At 45.9% G+C, this 23,441-nt stretch overlaps 1 protein-coding gene across 3 annotated transcripts in view; it reads left to right on the forward strand.

Moving 5' to 3' along the window:
• LOC146187945 (acyl-coenzyme A synthetase ACSM3, mitochondrial-like) overlaps positions 1–23,441 on the forward strand; it is a 105,571-nt gene that overhangs the window by 10,540 nt on the left and 71,590 nt on the right. Inside the window, exons 1-3 of one of the 3 annotated variants that reach the window (XM_084603575.1) lie at positions 799–928; positions 2,474–2,577; positions 16,210–16,322. In XM_084603575.1, coding sequence (XP_084459701.1) covers positions 923–928; positions 2,474–2,577; positions 16,210–16,322 — 223 coding nt within the window. In that variant the 5' untranslated portion in view covers positions 799–922. Of the gene's footprint in view, positions 1–798; positions 929–2,473; positions 2,578–16,209; positions 16,323–23,441 lie in introns of those variants that run through there. The other 2 variants (XM_084603574.1, XM_084603576.1) reach the window with 2 other exon arrangements.

Here is a 23,441-nt window from a genome sequence, read left to right on the forward strand (position 1 = left end):
GTCGCGCCATGCCCTCGGCATGATTGCGAAATGTTTCATCACATCTATAGCATCGAATAATTCTGATTTACTGCAAACGTTTTAAAGGTGGTTTCCCTTACAATCAATTCTTAATCTGGTTTTCGTTATGCACGGTCATTTTGAGTCTTTGCACAAAAACTGCATATAACAAAAACCTGGATGTAACAAAATCACGGATGTTTCACCATTCCATTGTAACTAGTTTAACTGCATCAAGTATTCTTTTTCTGCCCTATATACATATGCAGTTCTTTTATTTTAGTGTAATTATCCTGTTCATGATAATCTACTTGGCCTTAGATTTCGCTAATGCATTCTGTTTCATTAGGCCTATTACCAAACTTTCTTCTTTGCTTCATTCTTGTCACTCATACACTATCCATAGCAGTACTTGTTGGCTGGCATTATTACATTTCATCTGTGAGTTCTCTGCACATAGTTTCTTTACTGTATGTCAGTTAGCCGCATTGTTATTAAATGTTTCTGTGACCTTTGTGGTCTCCACTTTCTGCATTGGCACTCTTGCTGCCTGCACCTTCAGATAATTAGCATTTCTTCAAGGTCTGTATGGTGTGCTTTCATAAATGCCTATATTGCTTCGAACTGCTGTCTGCCTTCTTGCTTGCTTGCTGACGGCAGTGTTATTATTCTTCACCCCACTTCTCTTTTCGTGCTTAGCCTATATCGCTTTCCCTGTTTCGTCCCATTTCTCATGCTTTAGCCCCCCCCCCCCAACACACACACATCTGCACTCATCACGGGGTGCTCACCATCTCTGGGATTCGCGGAAGTCAACAGCTGGCCATCGTCAACTGCTCGCCCGTTCTGAGTGCTTTGCGACCCCTGTGTAAGGCTACTGCTGTCAGTAGGGCCAACTGTCATCAGACCAATCCTAGCCTTCATGCTGGTATGTGTGGGAGGCTATGGTGTCCTTTTGGCTAGCTGCCTGTTGCACCCCATAATTGCATCATCTTGCGCGCTTATTACTTCCTTCTCATATGAATTCAATGGCTGCTTCATGCATGTTCATTAATTGCTTTCGGGGTGGCCAGTTAACAAAAATAGTTTTCTTTATTACTTATTTAATAGTTATTTTGAGAGTTTAGTATAGCTGGTGCCATTTAAATTCTGGTTGAAGCCTGCGAATAGCAGCTATTCTGCACTTACAGTGTGGGACCTTGAAAGGCATATTTTGCATCTTTTATCATTGGTGAGACATGTATTTGGAAGTAGACCGTGTTTGTGTTGACTACAGTTCCAGTTAGCTCTTCTAGGGGCGGCTTGCCTTTTCTCTTCAGAGATTTTAATTTTCCATTTAAGCACGCTATGTAGGTCTCAAGAAAGACAGTTTTGTTTGCGACAAATAAAACCAAAGCTAATTGTTTTACAGGCACGTGAAGTTTCACACAGAGCGTATCTCACAGTTGTTGAAAACTATCATCAAAACATCAAGATTTGTATAATGGATACTCGAGCGATCTGGGAATCCATGCAGTTTATTTTGTAGATGAACATAGTCCTAGAAATGTGGAAACAAAAATTACGAAGGGCAACAGAACAAAAATGGCAGGCAATGTGCTACCAGGGTCTCCGTATCTCTCTTTTCGGCGTAAATGGTGCTAGAGCTGTCCAAAACAAAGATAATCATTGATAGGTGTTCCAAAGTCCTAGAGAAAGCTTTAAGCTGCGCAATTTCGTACAAAGCACATTAAATGGAAAGACCAATTCGAATAGGACAAAACCCAACTGAAGCTGATTGAAAACGAATTGGCACCCATCTTTGGTTCGAATTGTTTTTTGGCCTGTTCTGTATTGGTCTTTTTTAAATGGGGAAGTCTGACAGGGAAGGTGGAAATGATGATGCGTAGCTCTCTGTGTATATATTATCTATCGCATGTAGGCCAGGCATGTTTTTTGCGTTTTCAGCAAGGACTAGAGCTGTGCGTGAAGAATTCTGTGCCTAAACTTCTAAATCTATAGCTGTTCTGAAAAGACACATTTGCTAGCAGCCATGATGTTGTCAAGGATAGCTAAAGACGTTGATGTCTGCACAGAATTAGTAGAAAACATGCATTACTAAATTAATCTGGACACAGGATTTTTTATTTAACTGCTGAAGATCCTACTGCAGGAAGTAATCCTTGGTTGTTGAGCAAGGCTTTAAGTTGCAGGCACCTGGGGAAGAGAAGGGAAGGGTAGGTTGTGCGCAAATAATAATAATTGAAAAATAACAAGCTTTTTGCTCATGGATGGTTTTAGTTGCATGATACGTATTGTAAAGTTATGTGTCCTCAAGTATACTTTCGTACATGTTTTGTACTAGTGTAATTTTCAGTGTGCAGGCACTGAAATTGCTGTTTGCTCATGACTGCTGCCGTTAACTTTCATGAGCTGTGGTTACTTGATCGACTGTGGTAAAAATGAAAGAGGTCCCCTCATTGTGTGTTTGCAGAGAAAAGGGCACAGCGACAGTCCGGCATTCTGGTTCGCTAGGGAAACAAGTAGTGAGCCAGACACCATGCTCACTTTTGCCGACCTGAGCACTCTGTCACAAAGGTAGGCTATTTTACATTGCATAATCTGGGAATTTTGACGTGAATAATTGTTAACTCAACGGTTTAATGTCCTCAAGCGACAACGCATAAACTATGAGAGATGCTCTAGTGGAGTGCTCTGGGTTAATCTGGACTACCTCAGGCTCTTTATTGTGTGGTGACACTGCACAGCACATGGTCTTTTTTTGTATTTTGTGTCCAATAAAATGCGACTGCTGTGACAGGCATATCTTTTATGAGATCATTATTCATTGAGAGAGTAACCACCAGCATTTTTTATCTTAGATAAATTTACTATGCTAGTAGTGCAAGTAACATGCAAGTATCTTTCAGGGGCAGGATAAATGTAGAAAGAGGGTTCAGTGGATGTGAGCATGATGTCTTGGCAGTATTACTTTTTGGTCCTGGTGGACATCGAAGTGAATGGTAATGAGACAGTCGATTTGTTAAGTGATAGAAATTTTATAATGAAATTACTTTGTACTATTAGTTTCAAGGTCAGTCTTGCCATTGCTTTTCTGGAGCAGGACAGTCCTAGTGCTTGTGCCGTTTGTGTTTTCTCGCGTAGAGGGTCTCACTGAGTGGCACAGCAGATTGCGTATTGGTCTATTCAGCTCCGCAAACAGCAGTTGCTGATTCGTTGAACAGGCATTATAAATAGGTATATGCTAATATTGACATTTTCGAATATGAACCAAACTTGAATATGGAGAAAAAATTATGTTTGAATATCGACTATCCGATCAGTGCAAAATAAAAGAAAAATTAGTCAAGGGGAAGCATTTTTAATTTTGTTTATTTCAGAATTCACATGGTATTTGCAAATAAAATTAAGCTAGAGTTGCACAGAAGTGTATGCACTACTGAAATATCTAATATGAGTTTTATACAGGATTCTGTATACCGGATTTTGTACAGGAGGGATTAGCATGGGGAGACTGGATGGAGCTGTCATATTGTTGCTGAATAGAGTAAACGCTCTCATCAATTTAGCCTTCAAGATACCCGTAAAAGGGCTTGTATGAACTGGAAGCTCTTATTATCAGCGGGTCTGAAAAAACTGCTGAGAACTCTTTGCATTGCAGTTAATTTTGTTTCGTGAACGCCAGCACCATAGTTGTCTGCATTTGGGATGAAAAAGAAGTGAGAATGATCTTTTATCTCAGTTTCTTCTTCAAGTGCTTTGCTTTGTACAGACTGTCTGGAAGACTCTCTTCACAAAAGGGAAAGTCCGTCTTCACAAAACGACTCTATTGCCTTTTGATCCAAGTGGCCAAGCATTGTGACGAAGTGCACAGTGCAATGAATCTGAAGTGAATTCTAAAACGTTTGGTGTGTTAAGTAATTTTCGAATACCTGGAAAATTCTGAATATCAGTTTTTCGCTGAGTGATGAAAGAACTGCGCAAAAAAAAATGAGGATGAAGAAAAACACTCAAACACAGGAAGAGGGCTCGCCCAGGCAAAAATGGTGGTGGTATTGGTTTGTTATTAAATAATCAAAACGAGAGAAAAGGGTGTTGCCAGCTGCTTCAACTGCTATCTGAAAAATTTTAAGCACCTGAGCGGCGGCCGGAGGGAAAGAAAAGGGAATAGGGAAAGGATAGCGAAGGGAAATATAGAGGGAAGCGATAAGAAAGGACAGGGGGAGCTTTATACATTATTTACAAAAGGTGAACAAGTTCGCGTCACTCGCGCGGAAGTGTCTGAGCACTGTCCACAAATGCCTGCTCGCGAGCAGCCACTACAATCCGCCTTTTGCGCGAGTTTTCTGCGCATGCGCGAAGCCCCAGCGGCGACTGATGAAAACACACTGAGCGGCGTCGACGGCGCTTCTCGTCACCGCACTCATAGCCAACGCACGGGGGCTGGAGGCGCGGTCACGTTCACAGCCTCGGTAAAACGATGCCAACCACCTGTGCCGCTTACGGCTGCCACTCTCGAGGCGTGCCGGGATGCAAGACGTGTTTTGTTAGGTTTCCTTTGGCGAGCCGCGACCTGCAACGGCGTGAAGCTTGGATTAGGGCAACCAAGCGTCAAGACGTGAATGGGCGACCTTGGCAGCCGACTGCGTGCTCTCGACTGTGCGAAAAACACTTCGTTACAGGTATGTATGCATCTAAAGGAAATGTGCATGATGAAAAGTATCTACCGGAGTTTGCACCAAGCCTGTAACCCACCAGTGATAGCCGCAATGAGCATTTGTTCGGCGCGTCTGATGGCGATGTATTTTGTCGTTTGTTTTATTTATGTGCGAAGGGGCCGGGTAGCGCAGATATCACAGGTGGCTGTGTGCGCTAGACCGTAATATTTAGCATGTTTTATTGCGACTGCCGCCTGACTAAAAAGAAAAAAAAAAAGGGTGTTTGTTGTGATGCACCGCCATTAGCGAGCCGAGTGGTTGAGCTGGTCATGAGGCTCGCGAACGGCAGTGCATTAAAACGCCGTATTTTTTTTTCCTTGTTAGTGAGGTGGCAGTCACGATAAAACATGCTAAATATTACGGCCTAGCGCACACAGCCGCCTGTCATATCTAAGCTACCTAGCCCTTTCGCACATAAAGATAAGAAGGGACAAAATACATCGCCTTCAGGCCCCGGTGCAACTGAAGCAATCACGCACCGAAGAAATCCTCATTGCAGCTATCACTGGTGCGCTACAGCCTGGGTGAAAACTCCAGTAGGTACTTTTCGTCATGCCTATTTCGCTTAGATGCATACATACCTGTAGTATCTGTGTTTTTGCCGCTCGGAGCATATGACGCACTTGACACTCTTGCACAACGCACAGTATTTTTTTTTTTAATTAAAGGCTCGCCTTCGTGCACGCCAAAGCATCCGGACTTTGTTCCTTTAATGCACGCTATCAGATGCACTTCGTTAGGGAGCTTGATAATCGTCGTCTTCGTCCAACCGTTTGCAACGGCAAGGAAACCGCCCGGCACAATAAATGAGTCTCCTGGAGGGTTCATGCTCGTTCACTTGCAGAGTGGATCGCTCTGGACGTAGAACAGGGTTGGTTCCTGACCGAGATGCGCATCCGATATGTAGGAGATTCACATGTGTCACCAAGTTGTTGATTCCGCAGAAATCGCGGCGGAGGCAGAAATGAACGTTGGAGATTTTTTCACAACAGAATGACCATTCTCTGCGCACCGAGAACCTTTTCACCACTGCGACCACATCCGTTCTGACTCCTGAGGCCAGAAACCGGCTACAGCTCTGAATCATCCATTGCCAGAAACATGCAGCGCGTTTCCTGCAGGTGTGCATTCCGGCCAGGACAATGCCCTTTTCACAGGGTGTGTATATGTGCCTCTCTGCCGATCTTCGTGGATGAAATCCTGTAGCTGCACGGTTGTAGATGACGCGAGGAGGAAGTGACGCCCATTGCACCATGCCAGCGCCGCGGTGACCGCATTGTGCTCGGTAACTCAAGACACCCCGCGCATATGCGCCGCTCAAAGTCACGGGAGACGATTCCACCTAGCTCTGCAGCATCAACAAACCCCTGGCTGCTTTGCCCTTTGAGATCCCTCTCTCTCTCTTTCTCTCTGCCCCCACGCTCTCCTGTCTGCCGAAACCCTGCACGCTGAGAGCGTCTCATTCTGCCACGTCGAACACGGCCCGCGCTACACGCTCTTACAATACGAAGATAGTATATGCGTACGTGCGTTATGAGTGGATTGTGAAAGCGCTCTACCTTCCCCCATACTGCGTGAACATGATATGCTGCAATCACTGTCACTGCTTTCCGCTCCGAGGCCAAAAAAGGGGGGAAGCTTTCGCTTTCTACCAGCGTTGGCGTGGCCATTTCGTATGGTGCGCTTTCGCGTCGTCTGCTACACTGCCGCTCAATGTGTTTCCCGCCCGCTCCCGCATGATGGCGCCACATCCTCGCGCAAAAGGCGGATTGATTACAATATAGATGCATGGGTGTATATACATAGTCGCGCGCACATAGCGTTCTAATACAGGCATATCGCGTGCGCGACACAATGCACAAGCTGCTGGGGTGGGGCGCTCCGCAGCATATGTCCAAGGTAGCACACACAGAGCGTTAGGGTCACGAACGCACTGCCTGGCAAAGAGCAAGCTAGGCTTCAAGCCCGCCTGCTCGATGAACGCACAGAGGCTCATCATTGTCTGTTACGAGTTGGTGGACCGAGCAATGCTGTGAGGCGGACCGGCTCGGCGGTCGCCGTCAACCGCTAGGCTCCAAGAAACGGACAATAATGCACCGCGCTCCACTGCGCAACGAACAGCGACTTCCCGAGGCGTGTCCTTTTTATTGCCTTGCTGCCTCGCAAGTTCTATCGTGCTGGCACAGGGTGGCGCCACGAACAAACACGAACCGAAACTGTAACAGTCCTCTCCCATTAGTTTGTTCAAGAAGAGCATTATGGAGAGTAGTGCTGCACTGGCTTGCGGCTTCTCGTGCTTCTTCGCAACTGAGGCGTGCTGCACGCTGACTTGGGAGAGTTCATAGCAGTCTCTTCTGTGCCACTAGTAGCACTCACGGTGGGGTCAGAGTCCACAGAAACAGCCAAGCTGGTGTCACGCTCAGTTGATGGGTGGCTGGAAGTGCCCTGTGTTCCAGTAGGTCCAGGCCTCCATAGTCCAGTTGTTGGCTCAGCGATTTCTTCAACTTGAGGACGTAGGTGGTCGCCAGGCCTATGCCAGAGAGTACCGTTACTGAGACAGACTGTAGCTGCTGACTGTCCTGTGGTGCTCGTGACACGTGCGGGTACCCACAGTGGCCCCTGACGAAAGTTCCTTGCGAGTACGTTGTCTCCCACATTCGGCAATGGAGAAGAAAGGCACCCTTTATCGGCCTGTAGTTTCTGCTTCAACTGTCTCAGCAGCACTGAAGTGTGTAGATTTGGGCGAAGAACATCCAAAGGTGTCTTGAACATCCTTCCCATGAGCATTTCACACGATGCTCTGCCTGTGACTTCATGTGGCGTGGTTCTGTAATGAAATAAGAACTGTGAAACCTGGATTTGGAAAGATCCGGATCCACTCTTCTGGATTTTGTTCTGACAGTCTGTATGAAGCTCTCTGCCGCACCATTCGAAGCTGGAAGGTAGGGAGGCACAAGCATGCGACGTATTCCATTACGTGTCAAGAATTCCAAGTACTGTCCACTTGCAAAGGCAGGCCCATTGTCGGACACTATGAGATCCGGCAGCCTATGCTGCGCAAATGCTGTTCTCAAAGCACTGACAACAGCATCCGCTGACGTTGACGCAACTGGAAAAACTTCGACCCACTTTGAATAGGCGTCAACAATTTCCAGGAATGTATGACCCATGAATGGGCCTCCAAAGTCAACGGGAAGCCTTGGCCAGGGCCTCTGTGGAAACAGCCATGGCGTGTGCTGAATGCGTTGCAGTGCACGCAGGTAAGCTTGGCGGGTTTCACAGCTCTTTACACCCTTAACGATATTTCCATCAATTCCCGGCCACCAGATGTGGCTTCTGGCAATTGTTTTGCTTTTCTCAATTTCAGGATGCCCAGCATGAAGTATCATTAGGACTTGGGGTTGCAAAGATTTTGGGATAATAACTCGGGAACCCCACAGCAAGCAACCTTCGTGGAGGCTGATTTCGCTGCTCCTTGCTGTGAATGGATTTCCTTCTGGTCCTGCTGGATGTTGTTCTCCTCACAGGACAGGAAAAGCTACATGGCTCAGGAATGGATCATTTTCTTGTAGTTTGTGCCACAATGGCAGGTGACAACAGTCCTGGGTATGCTTGTTCAAGCATGAACATTTCAGCAGGTGTAGGTAGATCCACGTTATTTGCAGGCAATGGCAACCTACTGAGAGCATCCGCATGACCTAAGTCCAGACCAGGCTTGTACACAAGCTTGTAATTGTATGCCGAAAGTTTCAATGCCCATCTGACTAGTCGTAGTGATGCTTGCACTGGAATGGGTTTGTCATTATTCAGTAGTCCTAGTAGTGGCTTGTGATCCATATAAGCAGTGAAAGGAGTGCCCCACAAGTACTGGTGGAACTTTTAAACACCAAATACAAAGGCTAATGCCTCTTTGTCAAGTTGGCTGTAGTTTTGTTCTGCACGAGACAAACATCTGGAGGCAAAAGCAATGGGCAGTTCTCGACCATCAGATTCTCGGTGTGCCAAAACTGCGCCGATCCCATACGGAGAGGAATCGGAGCTGAGACACAGTGGCTTCGCTGGGTCGAAATGTACTAGGACTGGGGCGGATATTATTAACTGCTTCACTGCATTGAATGCATTTTTCTTGTTTTTTCCCCACACCCATTTCTTCTCGTTCATCAGAAGCAAATGCAAAGGGCGGAGGCGTCCGGAAAGGTTAGGTAGAAACCGCCTGTAGAAGTTCACAAGTCCCAAAAAACTTTGAAGCTTCTTGACGTCCCGAGGTGCAGGTGCATGAAGGATGGCAGATACCTTGCTCAAACGGGGAGACAGGCCTTGTTTGCTTATGATGTGCCCGAGGTATTCAACTTGTCGGACGAAAAGATGACACTTGTCGAACTTCAACATAAGTCCAACATCACAGAGTCTAAATAGGACCGCACTGAGGTTGCGAAGATGCTCCGAGTCATTCTAGCCAGTGACAAGGATGTCATCGAAATATACTGCAACATGTGGCAGCCCTCGGAAAAGGTTTTCCATCTCCCTTTGGAACAAGGCTGGTGCCGATGACACGCCAAAAGGAAGACGTGTATATTGGAATAATCCTATGTGTGTGGAGATTGTGACATACTTTCTAGATTCTTTGTCAAGAACTATTTGCTGGTAGGCGTCTCTCAAATCCAGCTTCGTGAATGTCTCACCTCCTGACAGCATGGCCCACAGGTCCTCAATTCTTGGAATTGGATACTTTTCCACCGTAGCCACTGGATTAACGGTAATCTTGAAATCTCCGCAACTCCTGAAGCGTCCATCCTTCTTGGCCACTGGAACAATTGGTGCAGCCCAAGCTGAAGAAGTGACTGGCTCCAGGATGCGCTCTTGTGACACCCCGTCCTTCAGGGCAAAGGGCAGTGGGCGTGGCTTGAAAAACTTGGGTACAGCATCTTGTGGAACATGGATTGTGGCTTCTGGACCCTTGAAAGTTCCCAGGCTCTGTTCAAGCACCTCAGGAAATGCTTGAAGAAGGTCCTCAACATCAGAAATAGCATGAACGTCTGCTTCCACACGAGCAATATCAATGCCCAGTTCTAGAATCCAGTTCCGGCCCAGAAGTGTAGGTGAATGTTCCACAGTCAGGAATAAAGGTAGTACTGCTTTTTTGTCACTGAACTGTACTGTGACATCTGCTCTACCTTGAACTTGTGTTAGCTCACCCGAGTAGCTTCGCAGGAGTACATCAGACGGCATGACAGGTACTGACGGTAGCAGCTTCTCAAGACGATTTTTTGCCATGACAGAGACACTCGGACCGGTGTCCAGCTCCATACAGAGCGGCTTACCACAAACGCTGACTGTCACAGTGAAGGGTGGTGACGGCGCGACGGAGTTGATTGGCCACATGTCAAACACGTCGGCAGAAACGTCGTCAACAGTGTTGACTGGATGCGTTTCAGGCGCGGACGCATGTGGCTTTGTGTGTTTTTCCTTCCGTGATAAAGCATGCTTTTTCTTTGAGTTGCACACTCGAGCAATGTGTCCCTTCTTCCTGCAGTAATTGCATGAACTACTGGTGCGCTTGCACACGGACGCGAGGTGTTCGTGCCCGCAGCGGTAGCATGTGACAAGCCCCTTTGATGCCGCAACTTGATAAGTGGGCAGCGCACTTCGGCTTGAGCTCGCTAGCTCGCCAGCATCTTTCTTCGCAGCTTCCATGGCAAGTGCAGTTGCAGTTTTTTCAGCGTATTCATACGTAAAGTCTGCTTTCTCGAGCAGCCTCGTCTGCACGGCTGTGTCGTTGATGCCGCAGACGATGCGGTCCCTCAACATGTTGCTAAGCTCAGCTCCGAAATTGCAATGTTCCGAGAGGCTTTTGAGCGACGCCACTAAGTTACTGACTGACTTGCCCTCTGCGCGAACACTCGTGTTGAACCTAAAACGCTGCGCGGCAGCAGATGGCTTGGGGCAGTAATGGTCACCAAGAATAGAAAGAACTTCTTGCAAGGTTTTGTCTTGCGGTTGGCCGGGCTTCACGAGATCCCGCAAGAGAGCATACGTTTTCTGCTCACAGCAACTAAAGAAGACTGACTTCTTTTTCTTTTCTGCGATGTCATTTGCGATAAAAAACGTTTCAAGGCGATCAATGTAGCAAGGCCACGCATCTCCCCCTCCTCCGTCGAACGCTTCGAGGGTGCCGAACATTGGCATGACTGAATTTTTGCGCGTTGACTCATCAGAACAACCAAGGACTCATGTGCACAGAAGGGGGTGGATGAAAGACGAACTTGAATTTGAATTTTTTCCTTGTCGCCGCCACTCCATCCAGTTACAGTTACAGTTACGCGAAAAAAAATGAGGACGAAGAAAAACACGCCAACACAGGAAGAGGGCTTGCCCAGGCAAAAGTGGTGGTGGTAGTGGTTTATTATTAAATAATCAAAAAGAAAGAAAAGGGTGTTGCCGGCTGCTTCAACTGCTATCTGAAAAATTTGAAGCACCTGAGCGGCGGCCGGAGGGAAAGCAAAGGGAATAGGGAAAGGATAGCAAAGGGAAGTATATAGGGAAGCGATAACAAAGGAAAGGGGAGCTTTATACATTATTTACACAATACAAAAGGTGAACAAGTTCGCGTCGCTCGCGCGCAAGTGCACTGTCCGCAAATGCCTGCTCGCGAGCGGCCACTACAATTGATTACAATATAGATGCATGGGTGTAATATAAATAGTCACGCGCACGTAGCGTTCTAATGCAGACATATTGCGTGCGCGACACAATGCACAATCTGCCTGGGTGGGGCGCTCCACAGCATATGTCCATGGTAGCACATACAGAGTGTTTGGGTCACGCACGCACTGCCCGACAAAAAACAAGCGAGGCTTCAAGCCCGCCTGCTCGATGAACACACAGAGGCTCATCATTGTCCTGTCACGGATGCGCGCACTGCCTCGCGGCCATAGGAGCGTCTCGATGTTGTCTGGAATGATTCTGAGCGCCCTGTAAGCCACGAGCATCTCGCGATGTGGCTCTGCGGATGCGGTACAGGGAAGCAGCGTGTGCTCCAATGTCTCCACTGCACCGCAATCATCGCACACGTCGCTCGATGAAAGTCCATGGTGCAGCAGTCTTACTCCGGGCCACACGCAGCCGACGCGCACTTGTATGATCATTGCACACTGTAGGTGCGACCCCAGGCAAAAGGCTTGATTCCGTTTTTTGCATACGAATACGGATCGAATAACAAACATATTTGATTCGAAATTTTGAATATTCACACATTTCTAGTTGTACATGTTATGTAGTTTTGTTTTTTTGCTGATTCCTACTGCTGGGCTGCACCAACGTTTATAGGTCCTTATCAGTTCAGCATCTCCTCGGTGCGCCCGCAGGGAGCAGGCGGCCCGCCGTTGCTCCCACCACCGCAGGCTAGTGTCGACCTTTGTGCCAGGCAAAAGCTTCGTCTGCTACAGAAGCGCCGCACTCCACTCTGCTTTCGGAACTGCTCTGAAGCGTTGCTCGCGTTCTGTGGTATCATTTTCTGCACTTTATAGGTTTATTAACCTGAGTGCCATGACAGTAAGAACGATTGCTGCTTACAAAACAATGGGCGTCTGCGATAATTATTGCTTTGGGCAGAACAGTCACCTTTTTTGCATGTGCATTTTGTCATTTGGTTTTAATGCCTGCGTACATATACATGTACAGATACGTGCAAACAATGACAGGTACTATCGCGTGTTACAACACTCAATGGTGTTTCAGTCTTGCCAGTCGCGTTTACGCGATAGGTTATGCAAGTACTCCAGTCGAAAATTCGTCGGCATAGTAGTTGTAGTCCGCACCGCACTTCGGAATTAATAGGGGGCCTGAGCAAAAGAAATCGTACTGTGGTAATCTTTAGTTCTAGTGGTTGATGACCGATTGGTTTGTGGTAGACGATAGGGAGTTATCGAAATCACTGAAGCTAATTGAGCGGGGAATTAAAGGAATTGAAAAAAATATGAAAAAGGGATTCAATGATGTCAGAATGCTCAGAATGGAAGCCAATGCTCTATGATGTTAATAAAGTAAATTTTAGAGGGTGCAATTGAGCAATTAAATGATTAAATAGTTGAAAAAAATGAAACCTGTGTTAAGGTGTGTACTACTCAGAAATAAAAGGCAATGTTAGCAGATGCTAAGTATCGGTGAGTAAAAATTGTAAAAATAAAAAAGTGAAAAGTGACAAGCATTGTCTGTAAGTGCGAAACACTATAGCGTCTTAACAGCGGAGCATCAGTGTCACCCTTACTTTTAGATTTTCCGGCGTGATCTGGGTAGGTTGCTTTGGAAGCAAGTGCGTTCTTGCTATGCTCAATTCTTTTTCATCGCATTCCATACAAATTAACATTTTCGTAATCATTATGTGTTTGAGCAATAGCAGACACGTCACCTGCAAAAAATTTTGTGAGGCGTATGTGTGAAGCCTCTGACAGTTGATGCCATCTGAACCTGAGGCTTGAGGCGATTAAAGGACTGCTTTATAAAGGATCGACACACCTCCTGTTATTGGGATATATTCTAACCTGACAGGTCTTGTATACTTTCATAAGAGCTTTTGGCGCTTTCTTCGTCCCTTTCCTGAGTTGGTTAACGGTTTGTTTTTTCTGCTGGCTAAAACGGAACGAATCAGCCAGCCTCTTCAAATTACGGCCGCGAAGCGCACTTTTTTTATGGGTTAATGTAGTGCACTTCATGTTTTCTGAACCATCCTTTTCAAAAGCTTTAGACACCTTTTATCGTTAAAAAGAAATTCATCCTGTTTGTAGCAGACAGTCCCTCTGCTGTTTAAGGTCCAACGAGCCTTGCATAGTTTCCAAAACGTGCACAATCGCATCTATATCTCTTAGCAAAGTGGTTGTCGGATCCATATGGGAAACTTCGACACGAGTTGTCTGCAGTTAGATATTCCGCAACTAATGATCATCTTCGCGGACTGCGCCACTAGCTCTTAGTAATATTCCTGCATGAAAAAAAAAAGCCTATGATCAATGCACATTTTCATCCAGAGCTGCCGATCTGTATGTAACCATGAAGTGGAAATTGTTTTCTCAAACAGTTGATTAAATTTCACTTGTCGGATTTGCTCGGTATCTTTCGCACATCGCTTTGCGTTGTGTCACTGAGTGCAACTTTGGTGGTTCTTATGTTTAGATTTTTGCCGTTCCTGATGTAGACAGATGTATGATTAGGTCATATGCTAGGAAATGTATGATGCCAGAGGGACCGTGCCGGTAGCTAAATTTTGACCACTTCTTCGGTGAACGCATGTTTGTAGAATTTAGCAATATAACCTCTTCCCAGTACCGTGTGTTGCACACGCTTCATGTTGTTCACAACAATTTGGCTCTCCGGGGTACCGTTGTCTCCCAGTTATGCCGGGGCCTGCTGAAATATTATAGCTCAAAACACATTGTAATATGCTTCCTCAGTGCTGACTCATTCTGAGAAAGATAACTGAAAGTCACCACCTACTCTCTGAATGATTATTCTCAAACTTTTGCACTCGATAAACGTCCGACAGCGCGAGGTACTTGTAAATTGATTAATAATTCATGGCCAATGCCAGCACCTACATTGAACTGCAGGGTAACATGTGCAGTACAGCTGAGGGTTTGCAGACACTGATACAGAAAAACAAGATAGTTGTATGGAAAAAAAAGAACACTAAATTAGTGCACACATGTTACCACAGCATCAGCCGCGCTGCCGTATCTGCGTGTAGTCGGCGTGGAGCAAACTTTGACCGCAGTGCCATCTCAGTGCCTAGGCCCAAAGCGCGGCCGCTTTTGGAGGCGCACTTTCAGAACTAAAAAGGATCTATAAATGATGGCCTAAACTGCATTTACACAAGGCTGGACTACAGAGTCATTTATTATGAGAAATTTTAATTGAGTGTTAGGAGAAAAAAAAAGGTTTTTATGTCCAGTTCCCTTGGTCGCACTAAAACCTCACTGGTACTCGGGAAAAAAAATTTGAAACAAACTGTACTGTTCGAGAAAACATATGATGAAAACTGCTCCACTCGGAAAGTCCTAGTCTGAAATGATGTGTATAGTGTCATTTATTGACAATTACCAAATTGAGATGTTATGCCAGTAGTAAAAATAAGCAATATCGTTAAAAGCTAGAGCCGCTGCTAGTGGCTGAGAGACATCACAATATTAGAGAGTTTAACATTGCACAGTCTGGATTTTGCTAACAATATCTGCATGCATGAGGTCCTCGGCACCTCTCGGAAGCACCCATGCACAGGTGGCCCTTCATGAAACTGGGAGTGGTAGTCGAATGTAGGCCATGCTTTGCTAAAGCTTTCTATTTATGCAATCTAGTATCAGCTCAATAATAATCAGCACTTTCCTCTTTCGCAAGTGATGCTTGCTTTCTGTTATTTCCCACGTGGTGTCCATTTTTTTTTTTCGCATGCAACTGCTTTGAAGCATGACTTCTCGCATACTTCTTCAAGAATTACTTATACAGTAAAACCTTGTTACCAGAGACATTCAAGGGACCCGAAAAACATGTCTCTTGTAAGCAAGGTCTCTTGTAACCAAAAACTCTAAAATCACTGTGTTGATCAGTTTACTGCACATCAGCATATAGTAAATGCATTCACACGCATTAACAGGGAATTGTTCAGGAAAGCTTAAAGAAGTTATTCATACTAGTATGTATTTTTGTGAGTGCAGAGTGTATTTCTTGCCAACTTCTGGAGGTAAAGCACTTCACTTTGCAAGCCTTCCTGTTGCTCTACTACCTTTGAGGCACTCTTACATGCTCGTCATCCTCAGATGATTCACAAAGAGGAAGACGTCAGGATTCTAAGCTTTCATCTTGTGATCAAATTTTAACAGTAAGGAGTTAAAAATGCTGGATGTCATTCATGCATTTTGATTTGCTTTCTAGGTAACAGTAATGCGATGCCGTTTTGACTTTCCAATCATGGGGAAGCACTCCTCAGTTCCTGACATACATAACAAAAAGGACACTGATATGGAACAGAATTTAGCTAAGGGTATCTGATGCGCATCATGTACGAGTTGGTACGTTCCAGATGCATTGCATGAGCACACCTGGGTTGTGTCTCTTCTAAATAGTGAAGAATTTGCTCCATGAACCTGAAAATGTTGTCCTTAGTAACCAAGTGTATCTTGTAACCATGTCTCTTGTATGCAATGTTGTTAACATGGCAATTATAGGAAAACCAACCAAACCATTTTCAAGTGTCTCTTATAACCGAGTATCTCTTGTAACAGTGTCTCTTGCAACGAGATTTAACTGTATTATGTACTACTTCTCTTCAGCTGTTCACACTGTAGACACCAGGTATAGGTAATTGTAATCTAACTGATGCAGCTCAGCCCACTGACTGTTTTGCTTGCAGCAGCTGCCCATATAGTAGTACTTGCTTTTAGGTGCGATGATGTTTTGTAATTGTGTATTATGCTTAGTTTGTGGTCATTTTATGCTGCTGCAGAGTAGCTGGCTTCTTTAAGCAAGAGCTTGGTCTGGGAAAGGGCAGTCGGCTCATGGTGATGCTTCCCAAGACTACAGAATATTGGCTGGTCCTCCTGGCAGCGATCCGATGTGGTGAGTTGGTGCACCTAAAAAGACATGTCAGCAATGTGTTCATGCATGTAATTGTCATGGCACGCTGTAATGACTACTTTTCTCAATAACGATCTTTGTCTATCACCATTGGCTCATCGGTTTATGGTTGTCTGCTTACTGTGTAAAGCCGCGTCCTGCTCTCAGGCTCGGTAAATTCCACACCGCTTCAAGTTCAGATAGGGTCCCTAGAAATTTCTTGCAAAGTTGTGCCTAAATGAAGCATTACAAGCTAGACCATCATTCTGATCCCAACGCCTGGTTCCTAATTCCAGACCTGTTATTGACCTTGAGTGATGTTGCCATATTCTTCATGTGCTTTGAATGCCCTTCTATACCTACTTTATATATGCTGTTTGCCTTTCTCTCCTATTGATTCACACTTGCTTGGCTTCTAGCGCTTTTAATTTGTTTGCTTGTTCCGTAGTGCTTCTTTTTTCCTTCTGACGTAAGCAGATAGCTCTCTGTAAAACATGAGCGTATTCACTTATAGCACACATAAGTCAAATCTCGATATAACGAATCCCGCGGGACCGCAAAAAATTATTCGTTATTTTGAAATATCGTTGTAATGAAAAATCTGCGATTATAAGCCAGTGGTCAAACCTAGGTAGGAAAATGAAGTACCTTCGCAGTAGGCACATGCGTAGACTAGCAAAACATCAAATCAAAATGTTGCACTAACTCCAAAGCTGATTTATTTGAAGAAATCAATTATTTTTTTTCTGCCGCGTGCGCAAACACGATCGCATATTACATTACACCACTACAGCACATACACCTTCCACTTTGCGGAACACCTCATTGTGTGCGTAATTGCACCGAGCGGTGAAAGTAGGACTTTCTCTATGCAAAAAAAAACAAAAAAACATCAGTTTGATATGACCTCATCTTTAATGCTCTTTAAAGTTTAAAAATCTTGTTTCGGTCTTTCAAAATGATCGCGGCGGTCGATGGGGCAATGCTAGCTGTCTGTAGAGGCTGAATCGCTTTTTCTCTGCGTTGATTTCTTGCAGTGAAAGCAGCTGCGTTCTTGTCTTCTTGGCACTTCGCTGGCTAGTATTATCACCAGTCTCACACAGACTTCGCAGTAAGATAATCCGCGGTAAAAAAAAAAAAAAAGTACCGTTCCACATGCACGAATGACTGACCCGCGTACGACACACAACACAGGAAGAAAAAAAGGCAGGCGGCTAGGCCTGCTGGCTTTTGCATTATAAAGCATAGCTTCGTGGTGACGCTAGGAGCTGGCACTAGATGTGTTGATGATGATAGCTACAGCTCACGGACCGTACACAGAGAAGCGGCAGTTTCACATGAGAGTAACGGCGCTGTTAATTTTAGCCGAATTCGTAATACTGATGTTCCTAGACTATAGAAGAAGAACTAAAATATGTTCGTTATTCTGAAATATAGGCTATTTTGAAATTCGTAATTCTGAAATAGTTTTACATTGAAAACATAGGAAATCTGTCGGGGATTCCTAAAAAATTAATTAATTTGAAAAATTCGTTAATGGTATTCGTAGTAACGAGATTTCACTACTGCTTCAATTGTTGCATCAGGCTGTGGCTTCTTCAAGGTTCATATTAATGAAGTGCTCTCACGTCCAGAGAAGGCAAATTGGTTCTCTCGAAGCAGTCAAGCACGCAACATGCAGTGTTCACAGGAAAGATTCTGCCTCACATGTTTTGGCTGCTACTACTTGCTCAATGCGGTGAGAATTTTATTGGTTAGCCCTGGGGCTCCTGCAGTCATTGGGTTCCTTGGTGTGCTTCTTTTGGGCTTCCCACCCTGCACATCTTGACCCCCCATATCATCCTGCACCATATTTTAGGATTAATGCTGCTGTACTTTCTTGTAGCAGACCGTTTTGCTTGGGAGGCGGTTATATTGGACTTTTCCGTTTTTCTCAGGTGCCACAGCAGATTGTAGCAAGCTCTCCAAGAGATGGGAGTTTCAAATCACCTCATCTGTCTCCTCAGGAACCTGTATGAAGGGCAAGAGGCCACAGTCAGAACTGGGCATGATCTTACTGATTGGTTTCTGATTGAGAAAGGAGTGAGACAAGGCTGCATACTGTCGCCCTGCCTTATTTAACCTACAGTCCAGCCCACTTATAACGAACTTGATCATCACGCGGCATTTGTTCGTTGTATCCAAAGTTCGTAGTAAGTGGACCACCTATAATACGGGCAAAAAGAGCAAGCGAGACGAAAGTTAACTTTATTTTTGAAAAAGTCTGTGATGCATGTCTGCTTCTTCAAAGCTGATCGCATCACTGCCGTTTCTAATTTTTCCAGCGCGGTAATATGTTCATCGCCAAGGCCTCTGCTGCACACGAGTTCCTTAAGCGACGTGATGTAACCGATCGCGGTTGAAGCGTTCACAGCAACCGGCGGTAGAGCAGCATCCTCGTCATCGTCCTCGTCGGTCTCTGGGCAGTCAGGAAGGGCTCGCACTTCACACGCAATAGCTTCGTCAGTGCATGGCTCCGCAATGTCGGCGTCCTCATCAGCAGAAACGAAATCGTACCAGGCAACGTCAGGTCCGGCCAGCTGCATGTCAACAACGTTTTGCCACAAATCCTCGTGCGACCGGCCTTCCGGTGGGTGATCTATGGCGTCCTCGGTGCCTGGGCCCATAAAACCCGCCTTGCGGAAGCAATTTGCTATGCACTCCGCGGTGAGTTCCATCTACGCCGCTTTCAACATCTCCACGGCGGCAAGCAAGCTGATGCGAACTGGCATGGCAGCATATCAACAAGCGTTGGATGACGCGCCGCCGGTAGCACACCTTGAACGCATGAATGATGCCCATATCCAGTGGCTGAAGTTTGCAGGTTGCATTGGGAAGCAAGAAGAGCACTGCCACCGCGCTTAAGGAAGGCTGCACATGGTACGCTGCACAGTTATCCAGCACGAGCAGGACCTTCCTGTTTTTTTGTGCCATGTCGCGGTCGAACTCGACAAGCCACTCGGCAAATAAGTCACGACTCATCCAGGCTTTTGTATTGTTCCTGTAGCGTACGGGCACGTAGCTTCCAAAGCATCGCGGCTTACGTGACTTGCCAATGACAAAAAGCAGCCGCTGGTCACTGCCGTCCATATTGACACACAGAAGAACTGTTATGCGCAACTTGCTGTTCTTCCCTCCTGCGCACTTGTCGCCTTTCAAGGCATGCGTTTTAGATTTCAACATCTGATAAAACAACGCAGTCTCATCGGCGTTGTAAACGTCCCATGGAGAATAGCTCGTGATTGTTGGGAGGTTGTCGGAAAGCCACGCATCAACGTCCTCGTTGAAAACAATTCCGTGGCGAGCCTTAAACCGGTGGAGCCATCCACTGCCTGGGCTGAAATCGGGAAAGTCCAAAAGGAAGGCGAAGTCTTTAGCCTTGGAGAGCATCAGCGGTCCACTGATCGGAACATTGCGAGACCGGGCATCAGTGAACCACTTCAGCAGTGCGTCCTCAACGTCCGCGTAGGTAGTCTTCCGAAGGCGCTTTCTAGTCGTCGAGTCGGCATTCACGGTAGCACCAAGAATATTTTCCTTGCCCTTAGCAGTGGTTGAAATGGTCGATTTCGACAGTCCGTACTTCTTGACCAGTTCGCAGTTTTTTGCACCTTGAGCAAGTTCATTAACAATGGCCATCTTCGTTGCGATGTCGACAGCTTTCCTTTTAGCACCTGAAGAGGTCGGCGTACAGTCCTCCATCACACCAGGTGCAGGTCAAGCCCTTGGGCTCGCGCGTTGAGGCAGTCTTCAACTCCCCGATCTGGGAAAGGCACGGATGCGGCAACGATGTGAACGCATTGCCATCGCACAGAAAGAAACGACGGCGCAATGCCCTCAGCGCGGGGCGGCAACGGAGCAACAAATGGAGAACCCGTTTGAGCCGGTAGAGCAGGCGCCTGACTTTCCGTTTTGGCCGACGCAGATCACGCGGATGCATCGCAGCGACACGGGCGGCGCCACTTTCTCTTTCGTCACCGCACACGCGCACTTTTTCTTTATTTACTTTATTTTACCCGTAAAGGAGCGCCGGGGGACGCTTTGTGCGCTCTGTGTTCGCGTCATGTCAGGGGAACACAAAGTGTGCGAAATTCGCCTGCCGCGGGTTTGCAGTCGAGCGAAACCACGCCAAACACCGCTGGCTCGGTCAACTACGGGGGCCCGACAGCTTCGCGTTCGCTCTAACCGAGTGTTGAGGCCACAACAGTTCGTTCTATGTGAGACACTGTGCCATTGCCCCAATATATATTTTGACGGTAGCACCGCCCTTGCTCGTACTAAGTGAGCGTTCGGTATATCTGCGGCTGTTATAAGTGGGCTGGACTGTATATGCTGAGTGCATCATGAGGAAGGCCGGTCTGGACGAGTCTTCAGCTGGAGTGAAGATTGCTGGGAAACGTATCAACAACCTTAGATATGCGGGTGATACCACTTTAATGGCAGAAAGTGACGTGGAACTCAAGAGACATCTGATGCGCATACAAGAAGAGAGTGAGAAGTTCGGGCTTAAACTGACCATTAAAAAGACAAAGATCATGGCGTCTTGCCCCATCAAGTCCTGGAGCATCAAGGGGCAAGATTACCCCGGAAGGAGTCTGCAGCCATGAAATTAGGAGACGCCTGCTTCTGGGAAAGAAAGCCATGGCTAGCCTTGACTGTCTAGTAAAGAGCAGAGACATTACACTGCCAACCAAGATCCGTATAACTTGTGCTATGGTCTTTCCAGTTGTGATGTATGGATGCGAGAGTTTGACTGTGAAGAAAGCTGACCGCCGAAGAATTGACGCATTTGAATTGTGGTGCTGGCGGAGAATCTTGAGTTTCTTGGACGGCTAGAAGATCAAATCAGTCAATATTGTCGACCATAAATCCTGACTGCTCAATGGAGGGTCAAATTCTAAAGTTAAAGCTCAGGTACTTTGGTCATCTGATGAGAAGAGAGGAATCGTTGGAGAAAGATTTGATGTTGGGAAAGGTTGAGGGTTGTCGGAGAAGGGGTAGGCAGCGAACGCGATGATTAGATGGCATCCTCGAGGCACTGCAGACGAAGTTATGTGATGTTAGGAAGATAGTGAGAGACTGGAAAGCGTGGCGTGATATGGTCCATAGGGTCACGAAAAGTCGGACACGGCTGAACGACTGAACTGAACTGAACTGCCTTGCAGCTGCATGCTCTTTTATGCTCATATGCTTTCATGCTCAAGGATGCGCGAATATCAAGACAAGAAGAGTTCCTCGATGCTTTTTGACCGTAGCCAAGATTAACCGAAGGGTACAGAGATTTAGAAGCCATGACATGCCTGCCAACCCTCCTGATTTTCACGGGAGACTTCCGATCTTTTACTAAACTTCCCGGTTGTATGATCACTGTCCTAAATTTCTCGATAATTGGCCTCTGTCTATGTAAGAAAGAATTGATTTTGTGAAATCGTCACTGAGGAATGCAGTCGCATCGTGATCACCAGAATCGCCATCAGAGGCCTCACTATCACCAAAGCAGCTGACTAAGGCCAATTTGACATAGAGTTCAATTTGAGCCAAAGCCAAAGTAGCTGCGGCTGGTTGCTTAAAAACGATGCCATGCCTGTTTTGGGCGATGGGGGCATTGCGGTCATTTTTTATCCACTGCAGTAGATGTAGAAGCTTCGCTAGCTTTGCCTTCGATCTCAGCTAAAGGGTGGCCCCCTGCATACTTGACATTGAAGGGCTGTTGCCGCAGCTTTGCCCAAGCTTCGCGCCATCCGATGCTCCTGTATCGTGCCCAGCCTCATGCCTTCTGTTACCGAGCTGTGCTGGGCTGTGCCCGACAATGGCGAAATGGCACATCTTTAGGAGCCATCTCAATTAGCAATAATGGTTACGGACGGAATTGTGCATAGTGGGGCTTTTGCTTTCAAGAACAAACTGTGCATTGATGGTGCCGACAGAAAATGTCAGTGGACATTTTTTCTACTTTATAAAAATTGGCTATAGTAAAGTGCGTCTGGCTGCGGTGACGACTTTCTACGAAATGACATTGCTGCACGCCTGCTACCAAAAAGTGCGAAGCAAGTTATTTTTCTTGAAAAAAAAAAGAAGTTTTTTTAAATGGCTTTACCACTAGGCTTAGTAGCACTCAGGGGAAGCCAACTTTTTGTAAGCCTTGGAGCCACGAAAGCATGCAGTGCTTAGGAATAAAAAAAAAGTAAAACTGTCTACAAGCATGGAAAGAAGGCGATGTGATCTATTCAGAAAGTAAAGGAGAGTAAAAGTGCAGCGAGAAGTAGGAAAGGGAAGAAACGACCGAACATTCACAGCACTGTGCAGCACGAGGCAGCAGTGACAAGAACTGGAGACTCGGCATGTGTGGTTTTGCAGCGCTTGACTGCTGTGCGCATTTCTCATCCATTGTCTTCTTACTGACAGAAACAGTAAAGATGACGCAGGGTAGATGCAATGCTTTGGTTTTCACATGAAATCAAACTCAGTTGTATTCATAGCCACGTTGCCCTCATGCTTAAGAAGTACTTCCACAAGGTGTAAACAAAAAATCTTATTAACTGAAAAAACAAAAATGGGATGAAGAGATGATAAGAAAGAGATAAAAGGTATTTAAGAGTGCTTTTTCATTAAGCAACAAAACATGCTTCGTAAGTAGCCACTTAGTTATCAAGCGGCAACTTCAGAACCATGTAATCATCAACCACTGATATAGAAAAGACCCTGGTATAGTAAAGTCCCAGTGACTTTGCTACAAAATAATAGTGTTAATAGTTAATAGTGCCACTAGTTAATAGTGTTAATAGTTAATAGGGCACTGTTAATAGTGCCCAGTGGGCACTATTAACAGTAACCTATGGTGGTGCTTTTGTTTCCCATTTTTTTTGTAGCCAGTCTCATGCATATTTTAGAGCGCAGCTGTTTGGCACCCGTTCCTTCGTTTCGCATCGTCGCCGTAGGGCTCGTAACCAGCTCAGCACCCCCCCTCTTCCTCCATGGCACTAACCAGTACTAATGGCTAACTAGTCACTGACCAGTACTAACTAATGATTAACTAGTCATTAACTACTTCTAATTAGTCATTAGTCATGACGAAATAGTAGTGAG

Source organism: Amblyomma maculatum, chromosome 5, assembly GCF_055883805.1.
Source record: "Amblyomma maculatum isolate TAMU_Amacu chromosome 5, ASM5588380v1, whole genome shotgun sequence".
NCBI classification, from domain to species: domain Eukaryota; kingdom Metazoa; phylum Arthropoda; class Arachnida; order Ixodida; family Ixodidae; genus Amblyomma; species Amblyomma maculatum.